We start from the raw sequence: 22,329 nt of genomic DNA, 5'->3' as shown, positions 1-22,329 counted from the left end.
TCTACTAGTGTATATGAGAGCTTTCTAGTAGTGTATATGAGAGCTTTCTAGTAGTGTATATGAGAGCTTTCTAATAGTGTATATGAGAGTGTTCTAGTAGTGTATATGAGAGCGTTCTAGTAGTGTATATGAGAGCTTTTTAATAGTGTATATGAAAGCTTTCTAGTAGTGTGTATGAAAGGTAAAGCTTTTCACCAGTTTATATGAACAGTTCTCACTACTTTGTATGAGAGCTTTTGAGTAGATTATATAAGAGGTAAATGTTTTCACTAGTTTATGTGAGAGCTTTTACTAGTGTTTGTGTGAGGTTTTCAGTATATTATATGGAAGAGTGTAATTTAATATGTGTATATGCAAGTTAATTCTGATTTATGTCGCTGGGGGCACCTCATAAAGGAGCCTGAAGTTTCCCATTGAAATGATGAATTGCGTGTAAAAGTCCATTAGTATGTGTGGATTTCATGTTAAAAGCACATTTTATCACATGTGAATAAACCGTGTTTCTAACATAAAACATTGCAAATCCAAGCCTATATATGTGCTTTAAAACAAGTTCCACATGCTAATTTCACATGTGGTGTCTGGGTTTTATGAGTGATTTTCACATGTAAATTTCATTGTGTTTTCTCTGTAATGGTTGTTATTGTAAAATAGAGAAAAGGCTGAAATTTACTTACAAATAAAGCTAAAACAAAGGTCATATGACAAGCTAACAATGCGCCATAATCAGAAAGCCTTTGCATGCAGCCCGGTGAGCTACTGGTGTAGAAATGTGTCAAGTCATTGTATAAGATTACACCTTTTGCACATCTTTACCAGGGATGCCAAAAAAGTGTAGGGGATGCAGAAATAGTTTTTGGCTTTTGCACATATTAGGCATCATTGGATAGACTTCACAGTTGCAAAGCTTATTAACCCAGCTCTTCCTTTCTATGTTGCAGACCTGGACACAAACCGATGATTTGCTGCTGGAAGACAATGAAAATAGAATGAAAATCAAACTTACTTTCTGCTCCTGTCTTTCAGAATCATCAGTAACTTCTTTTCTGTCTCTTTTCTTACGGAAAATTTCCTCCAACTATGAAAGGAAATAAGCATCAAGGAGATTGTGATACACTAAAGTACTTCTTGTTGTCTCTTTGGGAATTATTATGGAGGTGAGGTCCCTACCACCAAGAACTCCCTTTTGTCCACCATTTCGTTGCCGTCTGCATCAAACATGTTGAAAGCGATCCGGAATCCCGCTTGAGGCTCTGAAATTAAACAGAGGGGAAAAAGCTTATTTGAGAAATTTAAACACTATCTGCCTGCTTGATTCTATTGAATTCAGGTCGGGTCTATACTGACTTGTTAAAATGCAGAGCAGAAAAAGGTACTCGGTGTAACTGATGGCACCTGGAACAAAGAGGAAAAAAACATGAGGCAAGGCATGAAACAAAAGCCGAAATGTTCCTTTTTGCACTCAGGACGGCATCAAATGGCATTAATTGGTTAGTTCAGGGTGTTTACAGATGTTCAAAGTCATGCTGCCTCAATGAGTAAGCCGTCCGCAGTGACAAGGCATGCCTCCAGACACAGGTAATCTCCTCGCGCTCACTGATAACATCTTAAAAGGTGCCTTTTACCTCATGCTTGGTGTTCCTCTCACACAAACACGAAGCTTTACAACTGAGCTGACCTACCAGGACAACAAACCCAAACAAATTTGAAGGCCCACAGCTTCTGATGGTGCTTGGGTAACAAGGTGTAATACATTCTTGGGTAATCTGTCACTGATTGAGAATGGCCGATTCAGGTCCTGTGTGGAGGCCTTTGTTGTGTGACATGGATAATGGAAGAGTAAGTGTCAGGAGACATCTCAGCCGACTCGCTAGGATTCTCCCTCCTGCCTCTGAAAGCATTCGCAAGCTTTTGTTTGCTCGGGATGATAGAGAATCGAGCGCAGATAGTTCTGGGTGAGTGCTCGGGGTGTTATGGGAAAAGAACTCAGGAACAAGGTTTGCTGCAGGGAAATGTTTTCAGAGGAAAGAACACCCAAGAGAAGAAACAAGACTACAAAGGAAACACGTCTAATTTTATTGTGTTCCTATAAGTGCTGGAGCTCTGTTGCTCGTAGGATCAGCTTTTAATTAAGCAGATTTCTACTAAAAAACATCCCACAGGGGAGCTCTCCATCGTTGTGTCTCTGCCCCACAATGACAGCAGAGGTCCGCCTCTACTGGCTTTAAAGCTTAAAATTCAGGAGGCAGAAAAAAAAATCTTTTAAGATTCCTGCCATGTCTCACCAATACCACACACCTTCATCCTGGAGGGGCACCCCCACTCCTCCCCAGCCGCTCAGCCTCTGAGCTCAAGTAGATGTTTTTAGACAATACAAAGAATTCCTCAGAAACACTTCATACGGAGTGGCAGTCCCGGAGATGTAATCCAATGCTATTCTCTGGCTTCACGATGTCCACGGTGATCGGAGCGAAGGGGGTGGGGGCGGCCGGTGGGACATGTCTTGACATAGCGGAGTTCAAACAGCTCCCTCATTCTCTAAAGTAGCGCTTTGTGAGCAGATCAATCCAAATCTTTTTTTCTTTTTCTTTTTTTTCCCTCCTGACAAAGCTGTAGTGTTTAACAGCAGGATTAAAAGCCCCGAATCCCAGCGCCGGCACTTAGCTAAAGCAACAGGGGGAGAGAGGAGAGCCCTGCTGGCTCACCTGGGACACCGAGCTGGAAGCGTGCAGGCCCAGGTGGGAATGCTTAAAAGGAGTTTCACTCAATTCACTGCAGAGTTCCTTCAAAGACACCATGGCAACCTGCATAAAAGGAAACTTGTTTTCTAACTTAGTTACAAAATGATTTCAAGACACATGAGAACAGATCTCTGGGTAATTTTAACCAAAAAACAGAGAAATCTTGTCTTTTAAAATGGTTCACATGCTGCATTCATGCATTGAACTGCTACAGAATAAAGAAATGATGCCAAATTAGTTTTGCAAAGCTTTTTCTTCTTTATTCTGTAACACAAATTGATTTTGTTTGTTTTTTTGCATTCTGCATTTCTATACGTATGCAACACTGGGGTTCCTGCCTTCATACCTGTCCCTTACCTCCCTTTTTGTCATGTTTTTCATTATTTTTCCACAAATAAAAATCCATCATTTGTGTTACACTTTTCTAAAAAGCCCTACCTGAGCGTAAATTTTATAGAAACACAGTTTTGCTGCGGTTATAATTTGAAGTCCTTAGTTCTGCATCTCTACCACCTTCTGACTGCAGCATTCCACACGTCATTTGGTCTGCTTGCTCATTTCTTATCATGCTGCACTTGTATCGTATCCCGCACACAGAGCCAGCATGATCACAAACACAGCATGTGAGTGCAAAACTTCCCTTGCACAAGTTTCTTCTGTTTATTTTTGTTTTAATCCATTTGAAGCCTAAGGTTACTGTAACCCACTGGTTAATAATAAATGGGTCAGTTGCTGAAGTAATTAAGTAATTACCTGATTAAGTCTTTTATAGCATTCTGTACTTTGGGATCAATGTCGGAAATCAAAAAGTAATCAAAAAGTATCAGGACATAGTTGTATTTTTGAATATAATTTTCCCAGACCTGCCAAAGATTATCTTATTTAGTTCCAGTGTTGGACTTAGCAATTCTAAATTATGATCATGCCTCAATCGATGCATCCCAGGGATGCTCCAGTCGTATGTTAAGGGTTGTCATTTCCCTCAAACGTAACCTTACACTCCAATCTTAGGTCTTTTTGAGCCTCTAACATTATTTTTTTTTTAGCATTTAGCTTCATCCGTCTTCCTATAAACAACGCTGCTAGCTCGTCTAACCTACAGCCACATTTACAGCATGAAATTCAAAGTTTCCAAATTAAACAAGCTAAATTGCATGTGCATTTTTTTTTGCCTAATGCCTGTTTGCAAAAAGTAGGGATATTGCAAGTGACCTATAAAGATTGGTGCGAAAATTTTAAAACAGAGCAAGCAGATTGTGTGTTCTACAGGCAGTTTGAGAGTGGCCATAAAAGACAGTTCGGCGATGGAGGTATCAGACATAAGGGTGATGTAAAAGATAATAATTCTAATACTAAATTATGTTTACAGAGCAATTTACATAGGTAGCCTATTTCTGAAAAAAAAAATCAGATAAAAGTAACTAAAGTTAAAAATCGAACAAACAGTCAAAAAAATATTGAATTTGATAAAGAAGCAAATATATAAAATGTAACCATGCTTCCTACACAATATTGTTTTATTAAATTGAAAGAGAAAAAGAAATTCCTTATGTAACTAAAAAGATACACATTTTCACCCCCTGCCCACCCCCACCCCTCTTTTTTTCTATGGATGTCATTGTACTATTGCTATTTCTGATGGCTAAAATATCTCTACATGTGCACATAATCTCTCTCCATCATCTAACATTGTTCCTAGGCATCCTTTGTGGCAATAAAGACCGCAGATGTTGTTGCATGTCAATTCTTATTGATTTTAGTACTAATTATGACCACAAAACTGTGAACGCAGTTAAGATTCAGATTTGGAACATTTCTCTGAATTTGGTAAATGCTAACATTTGTATATCCTCCACCCAACACTTTGCATGGTTTGGTCATTAGAATATGAGCTGCATATTGATGAAGGGACACCAAGAAAAAAAAAAACAAGGTTTCCACATGCTGTTTGCTGAATTGCAAACACATCTGACTATACACCTTCTTTGAAGATCTGCTCTGCTCGTACAAACACGTTTGCATCTGTTTTAGGACATGCAAACCTTCTGAAGATCAGGGCCTGGGTGTTTTAAATGAAATCCAGAGTTCAGTTTTACTCTAATCTGACCTGAGTGTTTTTCCGCATGTTTGCTTGAACTTCTTCACAATTTTCTCCCTGACCTGCTTTCTTCTTCTACCTCATGCAGTAAAAGCCCCGGATATGGAAGTCTGACATTATGGTGTGACGAAATATGGAAAGAAAAGTCATGAAGTATTGGGCACTTTTTCCAGATGCATTGTTGTAATATCATGTTGTTAAAATGAATAAGTAAATGGGTATAAAGGTGCTGATGATATTTGCGAGAAATTCAGATTTCAGTAAATTTGAGTAGTAGGTATGTTTTTGTTGCTATTTCCAGAAGGGACGTACTCTTGTTTTTTCCATTTTGAGGAAAAATCCATGACTCTGTGTTATGTTACATTTAGAAAAGTTTGGGGTCTTGATTACTGACTAAAAGCTATTGTGTGGTTTTATCCATCCAAAAAGGTTAAGTAAAAATGTTTCAAACTGCTTGAGTTATATTTGTGAGTTTTTTTTTTATGATATTTAATAAAAGATTTCTGTTACATTTAATGATTTATTTCAGTTTTTCACCATCTGTGTAGCGAGTATGCATTTCAAGGGCTTGCTGGGAATATTTACAAGCAGACTGATGGGGAGATAATATAGCGTTTACAGCCTGAACCCTCTGCTGTGGATCACAGACATGTGTCACAACAGAGATCCCTCTGAATGAAACAACATTCGAGGGATTTGCGTCTGCAGTAAATCAGGAGATGGGATCTACCTCTCTCTCGGAGATTTCTGAACAAATTAGATGATCCTTTCCAAACAGGAGGAGTATCCGACAGCAGCTTGTCTAATTCCTGGGAAAACAGAGGAAAAGCCGGTTGAATTACAGTGAATCCAGCTGTTTTCCACGGATAGGGAAGAGATTGAGTAAAAAAAAAGCTTTGATGGCTTGAAAACTCACCTTTTTAGTGACGGACCTCCATCCTCTCTTACCTAAAGAAAGCAAGACTCAATGTTAATATGTAGGTCAAAAATGGAAAACATGGGGTTAAATAGAAATCAGTGCCAGGGAGGGTGAGCTGGGAATCAAAACTGAAAACAGGTGTTTGCTTGGACAGAAAAATAAATCTCATATCACAATGAACACATTCCAGAGGCCTATAAAGCAGCAGATAAGACAGGCGTGTCTTTGAAATAAATCTGGCTGGAAAGTAACGTTAATAACAACAACAACCTTATAGAAAAAACATTTCAGCAAAAAATCGATGTTACAGGATATAAAATTGTTATTTCAAAGAGTAACTTTCAGATTTTTCATACCTTCGTAGACAAAAAAAATGTCATACCTTCCTGAACGCCCAGCTACCAACCCACCATAAAGCCCTACATCTAGACTTTTACAACAAATGAGCAATTAGCAACGTGACGATAATGAGCCTTGATGTGTTATAATGTTGTTTGTTTGACAGAGAAGAGACACATTACAGCCAGCCGCACACCATACATCACAGTCTTATCATGACATTTACGGAATCTGTGCAAAGTAATTCAGTCTCTGTGGGTCCCTGCAAGTTTGTAGCCACATAAATGAGCCATAAAAGTAGGGTTGCTGGTAAAGATGTCTATCTTTATGCAGGTGTTATGACTAAAGCACTTCAGGGCCTGACTTATTGTCCAATGACACTTTGCAAGCCCTCAGCAGAAAAATTTTTCCAGGAAGAACCAGCAGGACTTTAAAAAAAAATGTTTTTATTAAACTGTTGCATAACAAAATAAATGCTGAAAAAAGGCGAGGATATATTTTGATAGAGGTTTGATTAAGCCAATAGAAGTTGACTAAATGATGGTCTGCTAAAGTATCGACACCTCTTAAACTTTTTCATGTTTTTATACTACAACCACACGCATTACTCTATGTCAGGGGTTCGAATAAAGAAAATCATCAACCAGTAAAGGTCCGGAGACATTTTTAATTATAATCTGTTACTTTAAACACAATTGAATTTTAAAGGGTTTTTTAAAGTAAATAACAACAATCATTCAGTTTGGTATAAAGACGATTTCCTGATTCACATATTTTATAAAACATCTGAATTGACCAGTTTCTTATTTTTTTCCTTTTTTCTGTCTTAATGAGAGCAGTGGGCTTTATGCTGCCCTGCAAGTCTTTTAAAACTGGGTTTGAATGGAGACAAAGTCATTCTCAAGCACATATCAAGGAGCTCATTTTGAGTCTGGATCCATATTTATTTTTGATTCTGTTCATGGTGGAGAATCCTGCTTCACAGCAGCAGGTTGAGCCAAATATCCTCTAAATGTTCAGGGTCATCTCTGAGCACCATTTCACTTTTCTTTCACCAGTTCACCCCAGTTCTTCCAGCAGTCCACACTTTCTCTTCTCTCTTTTTCTCATCATCTTCTCCTTCTTTCCCATCGCCCGGCTTGCCACAGGTTTGCCTGCTGTGTCTAAAAGTAGCAGCAGCAGCAACCCAGACTGACAGCAGCTCATTGGCTACCTTGTATCACGTGTAGCCTGGTGTCGGCACTCCGGACGGCTTTACCATATTAACAGGAGAAGCGGCGCAAGTTAAGTTCGACACAGTCGTCAGACAAAATGCAGTAATTGATAAATGTTTTAAAACAGGTTGGGTTCGGATTAGCCAGCAGGTGGGTCTGGATCCGAAATGCGGTCCGCTTATCTGTGACCTCTGGTCTATGTTATTCAGATGGGGGGGGTAGAGCAGCCAGAATTGAACAACTTCAACATATTGACTTTTGACGAGTAAATGTAAAAAAGTAAAAAAAAAATACTAAAATGTACAAAACATAATGAAATTCAGGAAACAGAGACCTTTTTTCTAAAGAAATTTGTTTTCAACATACATTTTGTGAAGGCACTACTTTCAGTTGCCAATTTATACAGGGTTCTCCCAGCTTATTTTAGCCTAGCGGGCCGTCACGCTGAAATTTGGGGAGCGTTTTTTTTTATTAGTGTAGGGACCCTTTGACGAACGTCAGGGCTCCTTTCCCAGGGTTCTGTCCAGCACATTTCAGCACAACAATTACAGTGAAATTAAGTAGATTTAATGAGTTTTCATGAGCGTAAGAGCCACAAGTACTGTATGGGTTTTTGACTGTTGGGTTTTTCTTTTTACTCAATAAAACATAGCATTGCTGTGATGGTCTGAAGCAGCTTTTCCATGTCTGCACGTAGATCAGAGCAATGTCTCAATGGGGGACCCTGATCATTTTCATATTAAGAGGAGATCTGGAGATATGGAGGTAAAATCAAAAGAAATAGGAGTGGCCTTAGTTAGCAAAGAGCAAAATATTAAATAAAATATAAGTGCAGCTGAGAATGAAAATAATTTTACAGTCACTTAATGGCCTGGAATATAAAATAAACTGCCAAAAATATTATAATATATATATATATATCAAATTTGATGACATCCATTTATATGGTCTAATTTGTTCATAGATTCTTGCTCTGAGCAAAGTGTACCCGATCACAAAATCGCCTGTGCTCAGTTAAACCTAAAAATGTTTCTAATGAGCTACAGGATAGGAAACAAAAAAGATAAACCAAACTGTGTGTTGCTGATGTGCTACTAAATTGGTGTTGCAACTTTCCCATCCGACTTGCAACAATTTTCAAACTCAATCTGATGTTACCTGCTTTGGATCAAGCATGTAAATATTGCAGCTGTATGGGTGCGTAGGGGACAGATGTGAGTTTAAAATATATTGTCACTCTAATATAAATAGTCTAAGAAAAATGGAGAAAAACTAACTTTTTTATATTTTAATGATTGCAGTTTGTCAATCAAAGTCATATTTGTTCACTAATTTATCTAAATCTGTTGTATAATTTCAAAAATAATTAAAAGTTGCTGTTTTAATGTGACAAAATGCAGAAGGAAAGACTCAGCAGGAGTCAAATGGGCCCCAAAGTCATCCTGAAAATCATATTGTTTTGCAGCAGAGATATCAGTTATTAATATATCTTGGATATTTATCCTTTAACCTCTCTATGTTTTTCAGTGGACCTAAAGCATCATTTAAATCTAAACAGAGTGTACTATTGAGCGTATGGATACAGTAAGCCCTGCAGATCTTACTTACTCCTTGGTTCATTCAGAGTGACTGACTCAATGAAGTTTAGAGGCGTCATGTAGAGCTGGCCTTCACACTCTACTGAGCTGAAGAGCCGGAATCTGTTTTCAAAAGACGACATGTAAACATCTCCTTCATCCAGATCATAGGTCTTTACCTGGAGGCAAACACACAACACATAGAAATACCAGCACGTTAGTTCTATTACTGTCTGAAGGATCCTTCGTCTAAAATACCCTGAGCTTTCTTGTTATGAAAAGCCTTTCTTGGTTCAGTAATGGGGTGGGGGTGGGGTGGGGGGTACAGCAGATACAGCAGATAATGTCCCTAAAACTGGTCAGCCCCATCCAGATCAGACGGCTGGATTAGTGAGGACAGAGTGGATCTCTCTGTCAGGTGGCCCACTGCCAGGTCCACTGGGCATACAGCAAACACCTAGGGAATGCATGCCCCCCTCTGCTTAACCATTAACCCCCCCTCCCCCTCTCCCTTCTTCAAATATCCGGCGCTCTGCCAAGCCAAAGTGTCCAATTTCTTGTTTCCCTGGATAGCTTCTGTCTAAGGACACCGGTCAGCAATCCCTCGCTGATACCGACTAACACCGGACAACCAAACTGTTTCCCTGCAGTGAATTTAGTCTTCACAGGCATGCTTTACTCATCAACAAGCACTGCGAACACAATCCTTAGCTTGGTCGTTCTTGTGGGAGAAAAACAGGGTGACATAAGTTTGAATAAAGCTATAGTTGGGCTCAAAGGGGCTGTAAAGCTTATCTGACCACTCTTTCCTTTATTTAACATATGCATAGATCTTAAATGGGTCAAAATATAAAGAATTAAGAGTTTTCTGAAAGTCCTACATATACAGTCTGATTGACCTTAATGTTGTATTATTATTTCATTGGGATGAAAGATGTTTTCTTTCCTTTTTTTGTTCTGCATCAAGAGAGACTAGGTTGTTTTTGCCTTAATATTGACTTTTGCTTTAATCTTCCAACATGATTAATTACCAGACTGTAAAGTTAATGCTATTTACACAGTTTATAGGGTGTCCCCTAATGGTCAAAATTAGCTAAATATTAATGAAACAGTCCCAACCTACCAGCCTTGTATAATATGTGTGCTTTATGGGACTTTTGGAAATTTGGAAAATTCCTTGTTTTTGATTTAGTCAAGAAAAAAGTATTAAAGCATGGAATACATGATGATCTAATTATTTATGGGCACAAAGAAATGTCCATAAAAGGGAGAGAGGAGAATAATTTACTTCCATTAATGACGTTCACACACTGTGGTCAGATAAGCAATAAAGTGATAACTATTTCAGGCAAAGAACCCATTTAATAATCTCTTATTAAATGTTTCTGTCAAATATGTTTTCAGACAATAATTATGCATATGACCAGGGCTGACTCAAGGCTTTAGCAAACTAAGCAACTGCACAAGGGAAACTAGGAGGTCCCCAAGAACAATTCATTGTTGGTTTATTTTGCATGTTTAATAATTTCTATGTGATTATCGTAACAAAACGATTTATGATAAAATTGTGCATTTTTTTATCTATATATAAAAAGTGAAGAAATTATTACTTATACAAAAAAAACATACATGGTCAGATTGATGCACAGAAAAGGAAGGACCACAGTAAAGATAAACCTGTCTTCTATTAGTGATGACAGAGCACTGTATTCAGAGATGGGAAACTGACATCCTAAAGCACAGACAACCTCATTAGCTCGCTTATTGCTCTCACAATCTACCCTAACCTTAGGGACGCTCTGAGATAAGCCTGCTCTCTCCCTGTGACTGCTGCATCTGCAGAGCAAAGCTTTACCAAACTAAAATGAATAAAGAACTACCTGAGAGCTTCCTTGGCAGGAGAATGATGGAGTGGGGTGTCCGTGATTAATATTAACAAAAAAGTTGGTTATCAGATCTGTTACAGTAATGTGATCCTTGACTTTGGACACAGAAAAGCCAAACAGCACACAGAGTGAATGGAGAACTAAGGGAGAACAGTGTAACATAAAAAGTAAAATGTGTGAGTAAATGTAATTTATGTTTTTTAATCGAGCTCTTCATATACTGACATGTATTTACATAGTTTTTTAGAGACAAATATTTAACTTTACATTTAATTTTTCTACCAGGTTTAAGGTAACTTTGAATTCCCTTATTTAATAACATGCATTTTATATTTAATTTACTATGTCTGTTTTTATACAATTTAGTCTCTTATTTTTATTTATCAAAGTTATTATAGTGTTAACAGATATTGTTTGTTGTTATTCTTGTTCTTCCCTTGAGTACATTTTGTTCCATTACATGTTATCCATCTTGTAAATGTAAATTTGAAAATACACATTTGAACCTGGAGAGACTCAGACAGAGAAAAGCTGCTAATTAAAAAAGTGTTATTCGATTCAATGTATTTATGCAGGTAATAAAGGAGATTGGTCAAAAATGCTCTAACTAAGGTAACCCAGCTGATTGCATGGACTCTTTTCCCTAACACCACGCATGCATGTAGGGACAGTGGAGAGGAAAACTCCCTTTTAAACAGGGAGAAACCTCCAGCAGAACCAGGCTCAATGTGACATCTGCTGAGGCTGACTGGAGTTCAAGGAGATAGAAGATGATATACAAATACTGACACGAATTAGGGCTGGGCGATATAGAAAAAAAGCTTATCGATAAAAAAAAATGCATCTTGATCGATATCGATAATTATTGAAAAAATTTGAAACCATATTTTATGTGCAGCTCTGCCTGAACTTTTTATGATATTGCTAAATGATTTAATTATAATAAAGAACACAAACTCAGACTTCTAATTAAATCTTTATTTAATCAACTTTTTTGCCCATAACAGAATTGTTTTAAAGAAAAATAACTTAAGAGACCTGGGTTATGTTATTAAATACTGACAAAGAATAAACTAAAGTGACCAGAAAAGTGACCAAAATAAATATAACAAATAAATAAATGGAATCCCCCCCCGGCCGCCACCCGCATTCCTGCTTTAACCTGAGTTATTAATTTGAAGTTTCTGGCCCCTCAGCATTTTTCTCTCAATTGTTAGAACTATGTGGGAAACTGCCCAGAATTGAAAATATATATATATATTCCCGAAATTCCCGAAGATTCCTCGGAGGAGAGCCGCGCCGGGGCCTACACAGCTCGTACTCCTGCGGCTGTGAGCGGCTGAGATAATAAAAAAACGTTGGTTGTGTTATCAGACTTCGTTTTCACCAGTTCCCTACACATTTTACAGATGACTGTGGTTTGTTTTTGGTCCGACTTGCCATGACCGAAATACTGCCAAACTGGCGAACTACAAAAACCTTTCTTTGGAACTATTTCCTCCACCTCTCCTTGCTGCATAGCTTCATGTGCTCTGTGTTGTGGTTTGAGAGGGCGGCGCTTTGTGACGGCATGCCTGGGTCCGCGATTGTGATTGGTTGGGAGGAAGCAGTGACTAGCATAAACCTACATGCCAGGCTACAATGAGAAGGAAGGAAAACTGCGTTTCTTATCGAACTTTTATCGACACTCTTTTTTTCTATTGCGCCACACGTCTATCGATCGATATATATCGTTATTGAATTATCGCCCAGCCCTAACACGAATAACAGAAGCCTTCGATGCTGTGAATCAACATTCGCTTAATTGAGTAAACTAGGAAAAAAATTAGAGTAGTGTTCCCCCGGGGCCCAGACACTGGTGGTGGATTAAGCCAGAGGGTGAGTGGGACTGAGAATGAGTAAGGAGATAGGGTGGAGTTGGTGAAAGTTTGCTGGCGTGTGGAAGGGAAGCTACAGTAGGCAACATGCTAAATGAAGGGGATCTTGAAAGATGATTTGCTTTGGAGGAGGTACGGCCCTGAAATTGATTGACTAAAGCTTGAATGTGGGACATCAGCAGGTGCTATAAGTGACGCTGATAAGAATCTTCCAGGCTGAATTTTTTCTGTTTTCTCAGATTTTAATAAGTTTTTGTTGTTTTTTTTATTAAGTATTTTTTCACATATTTTTTTAAGTCTTGTTTTTCCAGAATTCCCTTTTTACAGATTTAATATTTTTCTTTATAATTCACCTACTTTTAAAATTGCAGTTCAGAGATCAAAATCTCTCCACTCCGATTGCAACAGAAACGCTAGCTTTCGACGCAAACTTCTACAAACAAAAATGTTGTTGCTAACACTCTGCGGACCAATAGAAATGATATTTTGCTCTTTACCCAAGAGTAAAACCTGCCCCGAAAAGTGCCCGCTCAGAGAAAAAACTTATTTTTCAAATAATTTTTTATTTTATTTTTACATACGCTTATAAAACCAATATTTATTGTAGGTTGTGTATAAATGTCAGGAACGGGTAAAAAAAAACTTCCTATAAAGATTGTTTTTTATAAGTTTAACACTCTGATTCTGTTTATGTTAAAAGAAACAAAAAATGACGTGAAAAATAAGATACTTCCATAGGCGGTTCTAGACTGGGGCCAACAAGGGCAACCAGTAGAACTGGTCCTCGCCTCTTTTAGACTAAGACTTAGACTACCTTATACAGAGTGTATACAAAATGAAATTTTATTTTTTACAGCTTTCAGACACTGAATGCACAGCAGCTTAGCAGCGAAATGAACAGTTCCATTTCATAAAGTGCAGCAGTGGTCGAATGTTAACAGTGCCGGAGAAAAATGGTGCAAAAGGCATTGATGTGGAAGTTCAGTAGACAAAAATGTTTTGATTTGATTTGTAATTGGTTAGATGTTATCTTTGTAATGCACAGTCATGATTTGAGGCTTAATTTAGAGTTGAGTTTTTTTTTTTTTTTTTTTTACAGTTTAGCAGTCTGATGGTAGAGGAGAAAAAGCTGTTACAGAACCGGCTGGACCGGAAGCAATACAATTTAGTTTTAAACTAATTTAGAAATTACAGTTAGCTTTAAGTTCAGCTGTATCATTATTGGTTTACAGTTTTCATCTACTGACCACCTGTTTTTTATTTTTCTATTTTTGTTTTTTGGCTTTTTTGTGTTTGCTTCTCATTACTATTGTTCTGTGTCCCCATGAAAAAACACTGCCTCCCCCACCGCCCCAGAAGATTTCCTCTAGAACCGCCACTGGTTTCTATATAAATATTTGTTGATTGTGTTATTTATTTGCATTATAACAGTTATTTGCTTATAACTGTCTGTGTTATTGGATCATTTTAAACATTAAATCAGACTCCACAATCCAATTAATCAAAAGGTTACAAGAGAATCAATTTTGATATTACTTTTTCATTTTTACTTGAGCAATTTCTTGGATAACTATTTTCTACTTTTACTTGAGTAAAAAAAAATTGTGCTAATCTTACTTCAGTAAAAGTTTTGGATTTCCTATCCACCTCTGATCAGCAATTCCTTAATATATGACGTAGTTATGATGTAATATTCATTGTATGTAATATTCACGTGTAAACGATGTATAGCCTACAAAGGAAACAGGCATCAAAAATCATAAATGAACGAAAATCAAGAAGTGGTCTAAAAGGGTCTGACCGTTTAGCCATTTCAGCACCAAAGGTCGCGGATAGCTCCCGATAGTGACAGCAACCAGTTAAATGATTTTCATCAGACAGAAAAAGAGAAAGGAAGCCTGTTTAGATGTTCATCTCAGACTGTTTCAGAGTTAAAAACTGTACCTTTTTGGCTGCAGAGACCGACGGCAGCGCCAGATGTACGAGCCCTGCTTGGAAGCTCTTCGGTCCGACACCGACATCAGAGCCGTAGTAAAGAGCCGCAGCACCGGCTGCGGCCATGGCTCCAGCCGCAACCACTTTCAGAGCCTTTCTCCCATTAGAGGAGGCTGGTGGTTGCAGCCCCGCAGCAAACGCTCCTGATTTGGAGCTGTTTGATAGAGAAGGAATCAGCCTGCGCAGTGCGGCGGCCATGGTTGTTTACTCAGGCTCTGTTAACCTGGAACACAGAGTCTCGGACATCGCGAGAAATCACGTGGTTGTGTTTGAGAAGAGGAGTTAGACTCAACACTCGGATAAAAAGCGATATTTCATTGATTTCAACGACTCTGGACTCGCTGTTTTGTGCTCTACTTCCAAACCTCAATATTTTTGTGATATTTAGGGGGAAAAACGGTTTCTTACAGATAAATTCTACTTGTAAGAACTAAAAAAAAAAAAAAATACAATATGAAAGGTTTGGTTTTTTTCCTTTTATTTGTCTTCCCTTCAAGGTCTGCTATACCAAGACTGGTTGAATAAAGACTATTTAACACTGAAAAGAGAATTATGAAACATTGCTTGTGTAGTTGGGGACTTTATTTATTTCGTTAAACTAAAAAAAAAAAAAAAAAGCCAGTTTAAAGATTTATGTCCCCTCACCAACTTATATACTATTCCCTGATCCCTTTTGGAAAATATAAAATATGAAAATAATAGTATTCAGACCCCTTTAACTTTTCCTCCTTTGTTTCATTAGAGCCATTTGCTAAAATAAAAACAGTTTATTTTATTTCTCAGCACCCCATCTTGAAAGAAAAAAAAAACAGAAATGTAGACATTTTTGCTAATTTATTCAAAAAGAAAAAACGGAAATATCAAATGGACATAAGTATTTAGACCCTTTGCTGTGGCACTCATATTTAACTCACATGCTGTCCATTTCTTTTGATCCTCCTTGAGATGGTTCTGCTCCTTTACTGGAGTCCAGCTGTGTCTGATTAAAGGGATTGGACTTGATAAGGAAAGGCACACACCTGTCTATAAGACTGTACAGCTCACAGTGCGTGTCAGAGTAAACGAGAATCATGAGGTCGAAAGAACTGCCCAAGGAGCTCAGAGACAGACTTGTGGCAATGCACAGATCTGGCCGTTACAAAAGAATTTCTGCTGCACTCAAGGTTCCTAAGAGCACAGTGGCCTCAATAATCTTTAAATAGAAGAAGTTGAGAACTCTTCCTAAACCTGGCCGTCCAGCCAAACTCAGCAACAGTGAGAGAAGAGCCTTGGTGAGAGAGGTAAAGAGGAACCCGAAGATCACTGTGACTGAGCTCCAGAGATGCAGTAGGGAGATGGGAGAAAGTTCCACAAAGTCAACTATCACTGCAGCCCTCCATAAGTCGGGGCTTAATGGCAGAGCAGCCCGACGGAAGCCTCTCCTTTTTCACACAGAGTTTGCGAAAAAAAAAAAAAACACATGAATGACTCCGAGACTGACTTTGAGAAAGAAAATTCTCTGGTCTGATGAGACCAAGATAGAACTTTTTGGAGTTAATTCTAAGCGGTGTGTTTGAGGAAAACCAGGCACCGCTCATCACTTGCCAAACACAATCTCCACAGTGAAACACGGTGGTGGCAGCATCATGCTATGGGGGAGTTTTTTCAGCTGCAGGGACAGGACGACTGGTTGCAATTGAAGCAAAGATGAAATTCAGCCAAGTACAGAGATAACCTGGAAGAAAACCTCTTCTAGAGTGCTCTGGACCTCAGACTGGACCAAAGGTTCACCTTCCAACAAGACAATGACCCTCAGCACACTGCTAAAATAATAAAGGAGTGGCTTGGGAACATCTCTGTGACCATTCTTGAATGGCCCAGCCAGAGCCCTGACCTAAACCCAATTGAGCATTTCTGGAGAGACCTGAAAATGGCTGTCCACCAACGCTCACCATTTAACCTGACAGACCTGGAGAGGATCTGCAAGGAAGAATGGCAGAGGATCCCTGATTACAAGTGTGAAAGACTTGTTGCATCATTCCCAAGAAGACTCATGGCTGTACTAGCTCAAAAGGATGCTTCTACTAAACACTGAGCAAAGGGTCTGAATACTTATGACGATGTGATATTTCAGTTTTCTTTTTTAATAAATTTGCCAAAAATTCTACACTTTTATTTGTTTCTGTCAAGATAGGGTGCTGAGAATACATTAATGAGAAATAAAATGAACTTTATTGATTTTAGCAAATGGCTGCAATAAAACATACAGTGAACATTTTGAAGGGGTCTGAATATTTTCAACAGCCACTGTATCTTGATCGGTGCCTGAAATTCACTTTTGAACTTTGGGGGGAATTTCCCTCCTTATATGCTTGGGAGTGGGGGGATTTATACATTTTGGGGGGAATTATTAGTCAGTGACTACAGGTCTTATGTTGTGCTAACCATACCTCAGATTAATAAGTTGCTTTCATTTTTTCACCTTATGTCTTCCTAGCTGTTGTTTCAGCTGCTCTCTCTTGCCCCTTCCCTTGCATGATCTCTTTCTCTCACTTAACTGTAGGGTTAATGGAAGAACAATTTTTTTAGGATGGAAAACCTTCCAGGGAAAAATGTTGTAAGGTTACCTACTGATTTTTATATATTTTTACAGCAGATCAACGCATATGAAAAATTTTGCTTTGGCCATTTCATTTTCTGCAAAAAAGTAAGATGTTTTAAGAAGCCCTTTTATTTCATCTTCAGGCTGCACTTGCACACCGTGGATAGCTTTTTGGCCATGACATTATTTACTGAATCTGCCTCACGTTTCTTTTCAATGCTGCAGTGGGAGAAACACCGTCAGAGTGGCGGTGGAGGTTTTACAGCTTATGCTGGTAAAGGGTATGGGACTGAACATTTTACAGATGGAGCAGCTTATTTCACTGGGGATGTAGGCATTGCTTTTTATTTGTGTTTTTTTTTTTAGAAGCTGATTTCTCTATTGATACGGCGATAGATTTTTATTTTAGCCATAAATCCATATTTGGTATATTTTAAAGCTTAAAGACGTTAAATATGATAACCACCGGTTTGCTAGCCTAAAACTAAACTGTTCTCTATGAGAAGAAGAAAAAAGAAAAGAAGAAGGGTGCACCAGTGAGTAGCGGAGATGTCGTCGTTAATCTAAATCAGAAAACATCCATATTAGTAGTTACACTTGCCATATTTTTTTTAAAGAGGGATTTACCCACATTATAAAAAAACGTAATTGAGGTGATGGATCAGATAATGCGCTATGCCTGCTATGCTGCAGTGAATTTCAGGCCCTGTTGATAATTAAATAAATAATTACAGAGGAAAGGCAGATCTTGTTATATATAAAAAAAAAAAAATTTTACGTGTTGTGGAAGATGTTTTAAAAGACCCGCACTTTCCACTTTAAAAAAATGTGTATGCATGACCATGCACGAGCCCATTCCTCCTTGTGCACACACCCTGTTTAAAATGTGCTGTTCTCATACCTCATACAAGCTTACTGTGTCCATTTACAGTGGGGAGTATATAGTGGACTTTATAGCAAACTCAGTTAACTGACCGTTTGGACAAATGATCACTACTTTTTGCTCCATTGGACGCGTAACTCCTCCTCCTTCGTGTGGTGCCTGCGCAATCTTTGTTATTAGTCGCCAATGTCGTGTAGTGACAGCCTATTGCGACAGCGGGCCCCTGTGACAGCAAATCCTAGTGCTTTGGGAGGAGAGCTCTCCATGCAAAGCATTCTGGGATATATCTGCCTCATCTGAGGCCTTTCTTTTCTTCTCATATTCTTCGTTGACACTTTTTCTCTTACGACCCTCTGCCATTTTTAAAGAACCGCAGTGAGAAAGGTGAGCTTCAATGATCGGCCATTTTTAAAGACCCGCGGTGAGAAAGTTGAGCTTCAATTATTGTCTGAAACTGTCCCTCATCAAAGATATACGGCTGAAATTGCGCATGCGCAGAAAAAGATAGCTAACAGGGCGAGCACGCAGGACGACCTTACATAAACATATCACTAGAATGATTGACAATTAGGAGAACCACTTATTTAGATGATCCACCAATAAATAAAAGAGCGTCCTCTATATATTTTACATTCTATTATACATTGCAGTGTTAGTTAAAATTATACGGTGCCTATATTCGCCCATCTTTAAAATGTTCTGGATGTGCCCCTGCTTTAAGGTTGATTTAAAAAAAATGTAAGCCCAATCTCCCTGCAGCATCACAGTTCTATTGGAAATGGCTTTAAAAATAATAACAGCCTAAGTTTAGTTTGAGTATTTCGGTTACAAATTTGAGCGCTCGGTTTGAATTAAAACAGCTGTGGTGGGATTTCTCCCCAGCAGCTCTTATTCTCCTGTGTCTCTTGTATTCTGTGCCTCAGGAGAAGGGGGGGGAAAAATCCCTGCCAGGGCAAGTCTCAGCGGTGACTGCCCCGCCCATCACTAGTGCGCTGGTTTTACACCTGCCTCACCAGCCCTGCCACTTTGAGCTCATTCAGGAGCTGCTTCACCTGCTCTGCTCTGCAGCCTTCATCAGGACCCGGCACTGCGGACAGGTGTCCGATATGAGCGCAGACAGCCACTGACTGCAGCCCACCTCCATCCGATCAGCGCGACAGAGATCTGGGAGAGTTTGCGCGCACCGCTGGGACCTGCGCAAAGGACGTAAACATGCAGTGAGCGCTCCCACCGGACCTGCTGAACTTTACCCGCTGACGCGATGGCAGCAGCCGCTACTCTAGGGGAAGTTGGAGGCGTCCTCCACGGCATCGACGGCGTCGTTCACGTCGGCTCCCATTTCTTCCTCACGCCTCCCGGGGACGGTCCGATCCTGCTGGGGGAGCACCTGGCCCCCGGGGACAGGCGGTACCTGCCCACCGCGCAGGATCTGAAACACTTAAAGGGCATTTTGAGGAGGAGGCAGCTGTACTGCAGGACTGGCTTTCATCTGGAAATACTTCCGGATGGCACGGTGCAGGGGACGAGAAAGGACCACAGTCGTTTTGGTAATTATTACATTCAAAGCTTCCATTTCACAAGAAATGTCCAATCAGGACACCAGACTCATTCCAATCAGTTAATAATCCAATCATGAAGACAGATTCAAATTTAGTTAAATATATCTGTGTCTAAAATTCTTTTTAAATCCCAGGTTAAACAATGTTTGAGTTTCTTTGATCATGCACAGAACAACTGTCTTATTCTTCTGCAGGTATTTTGGAATTCATAAGCCTTGCTGTTGGCCTGATAAGCATAAAAGGAGTGGGCAGTGGGCTTTACCTGGGGATGAACGACAAAGGGGAGCTCTATGGATCTGTAAGTACCACTTCTGCTTTGGAGAAGGCTGACTAAAGTCTCTGCATGAAAAAAAATATCATGTGCACAGGGATAAAATCAGGATGACTCAACTTATATCCTGAATTTTGAAGCTGGAATTCTTCCTTCTGATGTGGAGAAGTTAGCTGGTATTACATAGCAATGTTTTTCTGTATATACCGAGGTATTTATTTTTATTTCAGCCTTGGTTTTCCATGTTAGAGTTTAACACATGCTGCACTTTGAGGCACGTAGAGATCTTTGATATTTGAGACAGTTGAGGAATCCAATTACGGTAAAGTATATTATGAAGTGTTTTCTGCAGAATCTATTGTGATATTTAATTATTTGGCACTGCTTCTATGTGATTCAATGGGAGGAGACTGTAACTTCAACATAGCACAACATTTCTGTTAAAAAAAAACAACTTTTATTTGCTTTATTTAGAGTTTCTGCTTTAAATTAAATAACCTTAACAGAATTTGTTGTTGTATTTTAATTCATTCATTCATATCCACCTCTATCGTCAAGACCACTTCACATTATGACATGATGTAAATGGTGTCCTCTTTCAGACTTTTATCATCTAAGACCCCTTTTATCTGTTTTCTAGGAAAAGCTCACACCTGAATGTGTCTTCAGGGAGCAGTTTGAGGAAAACTGGTACAACACCTACTCATCAAACCTCTATAAACACGGAGACAAAGGGACACGATACTTTGTGGCATTAAACAAAGATGGGACTCCAAGGGACGGGACTAAATCCAGAAGGCACCAGAAATTCACACACTTCTTGCCCAGGCCTGTGGACCCAGAGCGAGTGCCAGAACTGTATAAGGATATCCTGGGACACAGCTGAGACGCAAAGTCCCAGATCAGGAGTAGCTGCTTTACAGCCCTGTTAGGCAGGGAGCCGATCGACAAAAAGAGGCTGAAACGATGCCGAGCGCTGGCTGGAGGACCTCTACCAGCGGGGGTAAAGGCACTGGGGGCCTCATGTAGGAATGTACAGTGGCCATCTCTCAGCAGCCAAGAAGACCGGCTAGAATGCCTCGGCATGAGGGGCTCGTTTGTTCCAGAGGCCGGACGATCCCAGAAAAGTACCTGCAGAGAACAGGTAACATCTGGGGAGACGAGGCTGAGAGGTCACGCAGCGTCTCCGCAGTCTGCGGCCATTCCAGGAGGTTTCTCCGGGGCGCTGTCTGAGCGAGAACTACTGTCTGTTGAGAAGGACTTTGAAGGAATTACATTTTATTTCAAACCTGTTGGAGACATTTGCAGAAGTGTAAAAGTCTATTTATTCATTTTTAGATACACATATTTATCTTATATATTTATTTATTGGAGAATATATTTTTACAAGTAGAATCTAGGAAAGCCCACTTGGAACAATGTCAACTATATAAAGTGAGAAACTGTATTTTTATCATCTTTATCCTAAAACAAATAACCATCAGTACTACTCTATTATTAAATCCAAATTATAAAACCTTTTAAAAGCTATCCAAATTTGAAATGTTTTCTATCCTAATTGTTTATTGTATATCTTTTTGGATTAGTATTTAATGGCCACTCTATTGTAAGATGTGATCACCTTCAGTAAAAACTATATTACTACCATAATTACCATGAAATTTTTCATCTAATGATTCAAACTAATTGTGAAATTAGGGCAAACTTCAAAGGATAATTTTTCCTCCCACTTTAAAAAGCAATTTGGCTTTATTTCAGGTGTCATAAAAAATATAAAATAGGCACCTGAAGTAAGAGTGTTGATTAAGAATTTTTTTTTCTATTTTCCTCAAAGTTTTAAAAATATGGTGTCATTTTGGGCTCCAATCTAACTGTTTTTGGATTTCGCCATTTTAAAATATTTTCAAGAAGCCAACATTGTAATTTTTATTAGAAAGGAACTATTTTCAGCCAGCTGACCACCAGTGCCCAGAAACAGTTGGGGGAGGGTACTTAACATTCTGTTATCCCTTTCCTGCATTTCATTAAAGACTTTAAACTGTATGAGTGGTTTGATGGAATATATTCGCTTTTATTTTCAAAGCTCTGACGTAGCTTGGTACCAACAATGTTTAACATACACTATAGAATCTGTGTAAACTCCAGTTGCATGCCACACTTTTAAGATTTATATTCTTTCTGTAGATTATGTGCGGCTCCTCCAGAGTCACTACAGGCAACTACAGGCTGATTCCCTCATATAAGCTCCTATGCTGTTAGTTGAAAGATTAAAAATCAATTTTGAAACTGAATGAGGCTCAGATATTATCTTATAACCCAATCCTGCTCTATCAGGTGTCTAGCAACTGAGAGCTTTACAAAACAGCTAAATATGCACATTATAGCAACA

General features: G+C 38.9%; 2 protein-coding genes across 3 annotated transcripts in view; one reads left to right on the top strand and one right to left on the bottom strand.

Annotated features, from left to right (window-relative positions):
- The window catches only part of micu3b (mitochondrial calcium uptake family, member 3b), a 34,670-nt gene extending 19,777 nt beyond the window's left edge, over positions 1-14,893 (bottom strand). The window contains exons 1-7 of one of the 2 annotated variants that reach the window (XM_038292286.1): positions 14,596-14,893; positions 8,920-9,067; positions 5,756-5,787; positions 5,570-5,648; positions 1,348-1,395; positions 1,171-1,253; positions 1,007-1,078 (exon numbers count right to left, since the gene is read on the bottom strand). In XM_038292286.1, the coding sequence (XP_038148214.1) occupies positions 1,007-1,078; positions 1,171-1,253; positions 1,348-1,395; positions 5,570-5,648; positions 5,756-5,787; positions 8,920-9,067; positions 14,596-14,844 (711 nt within the window). In that variant the 5' untranslated portion in view covers positions 14,845-14,893. The remainder of the gene's footprint in view (positions 1-1,006; positions 1,079-1,170; positions 1,254-1,347; positions 1,396-5,569; positions 5,649-5,755; positions 5,788-8,919; positions 9,068-14,595) is intronic. The other variant, XM_038292287.1, reaches the window with a different exon arrangement.
- A 4,219-nt stretch (positions 14,894-19,112) lies between these two features.
- fgf20b (fibroblast growth factor 20b) lies at positions 19,113-21,983 on the top strand. Its single transcript, XM_038292202.1, has 3 exons — positions 19,113-19,657; positions 19,864-19,967; positions 20,581-21,983. The coding sequence occupies exons 1-3, from the start codon at positions 19,372-19,374 to the stop codon at positions 20,824-20,826; spliced, it is 636 nt and encodes a 211-aa protein (XP_038148130.1). The 5' UTR covers positions 19,113-19,371; the 3' UTR covers positions 20,827-21,983.
- Positions 21,984-22,329: the final 346 nt, after the last annotated feature.

The sequence above is a fragment of the Cyprinodon tularosa genome, unplaced genomic scaffold (assembly GCF_016077235.1).
Source record: "Cyprinodon tularosa strain WSP-4 unplaced genomic scaffold, ASM1607723v1 ctg31, whole genome shotgun sequence".
NCBI lineage: Eukaryota > Metazoa > Chordata > Actinopteri > Cyprinodontiformes > Cyprinodontidae > Cyprinodon > Cyprinodon tularosa.
Note: the sequence above shows the minus strand (reverse complement) of the source record. Positions and strands in the feature narration are given on the sequence as shown.

What these genes read in the sequence shown, in the direction of transcription:
- fgf20b (XM_038292202.1), top strand. Translation starts at nt 19,372, where the DNA reads ATGGCAGCAGCCGCTACTCTAGGGGAAGTTGGAGGCGTCCTCCACGGC. An exon ending in AAAGGACCACAGTCGTTTTG is followed by an intron (nt 19,658 to 19,863) that starts GTAATTATTACA and finishes ATTCTTCTGCAG; the next exon opens with GTATTTTGGAATTCATAAGC. An exon ending in AAGGGGAGCTCTATGGATCT is followed by an intron (nt 19,968 to 20,580) that starts GTAAGTACCACT and finishes TCTGTTTTCTAG; the next exon opens with GAAAAGCTCACACCTGAATG.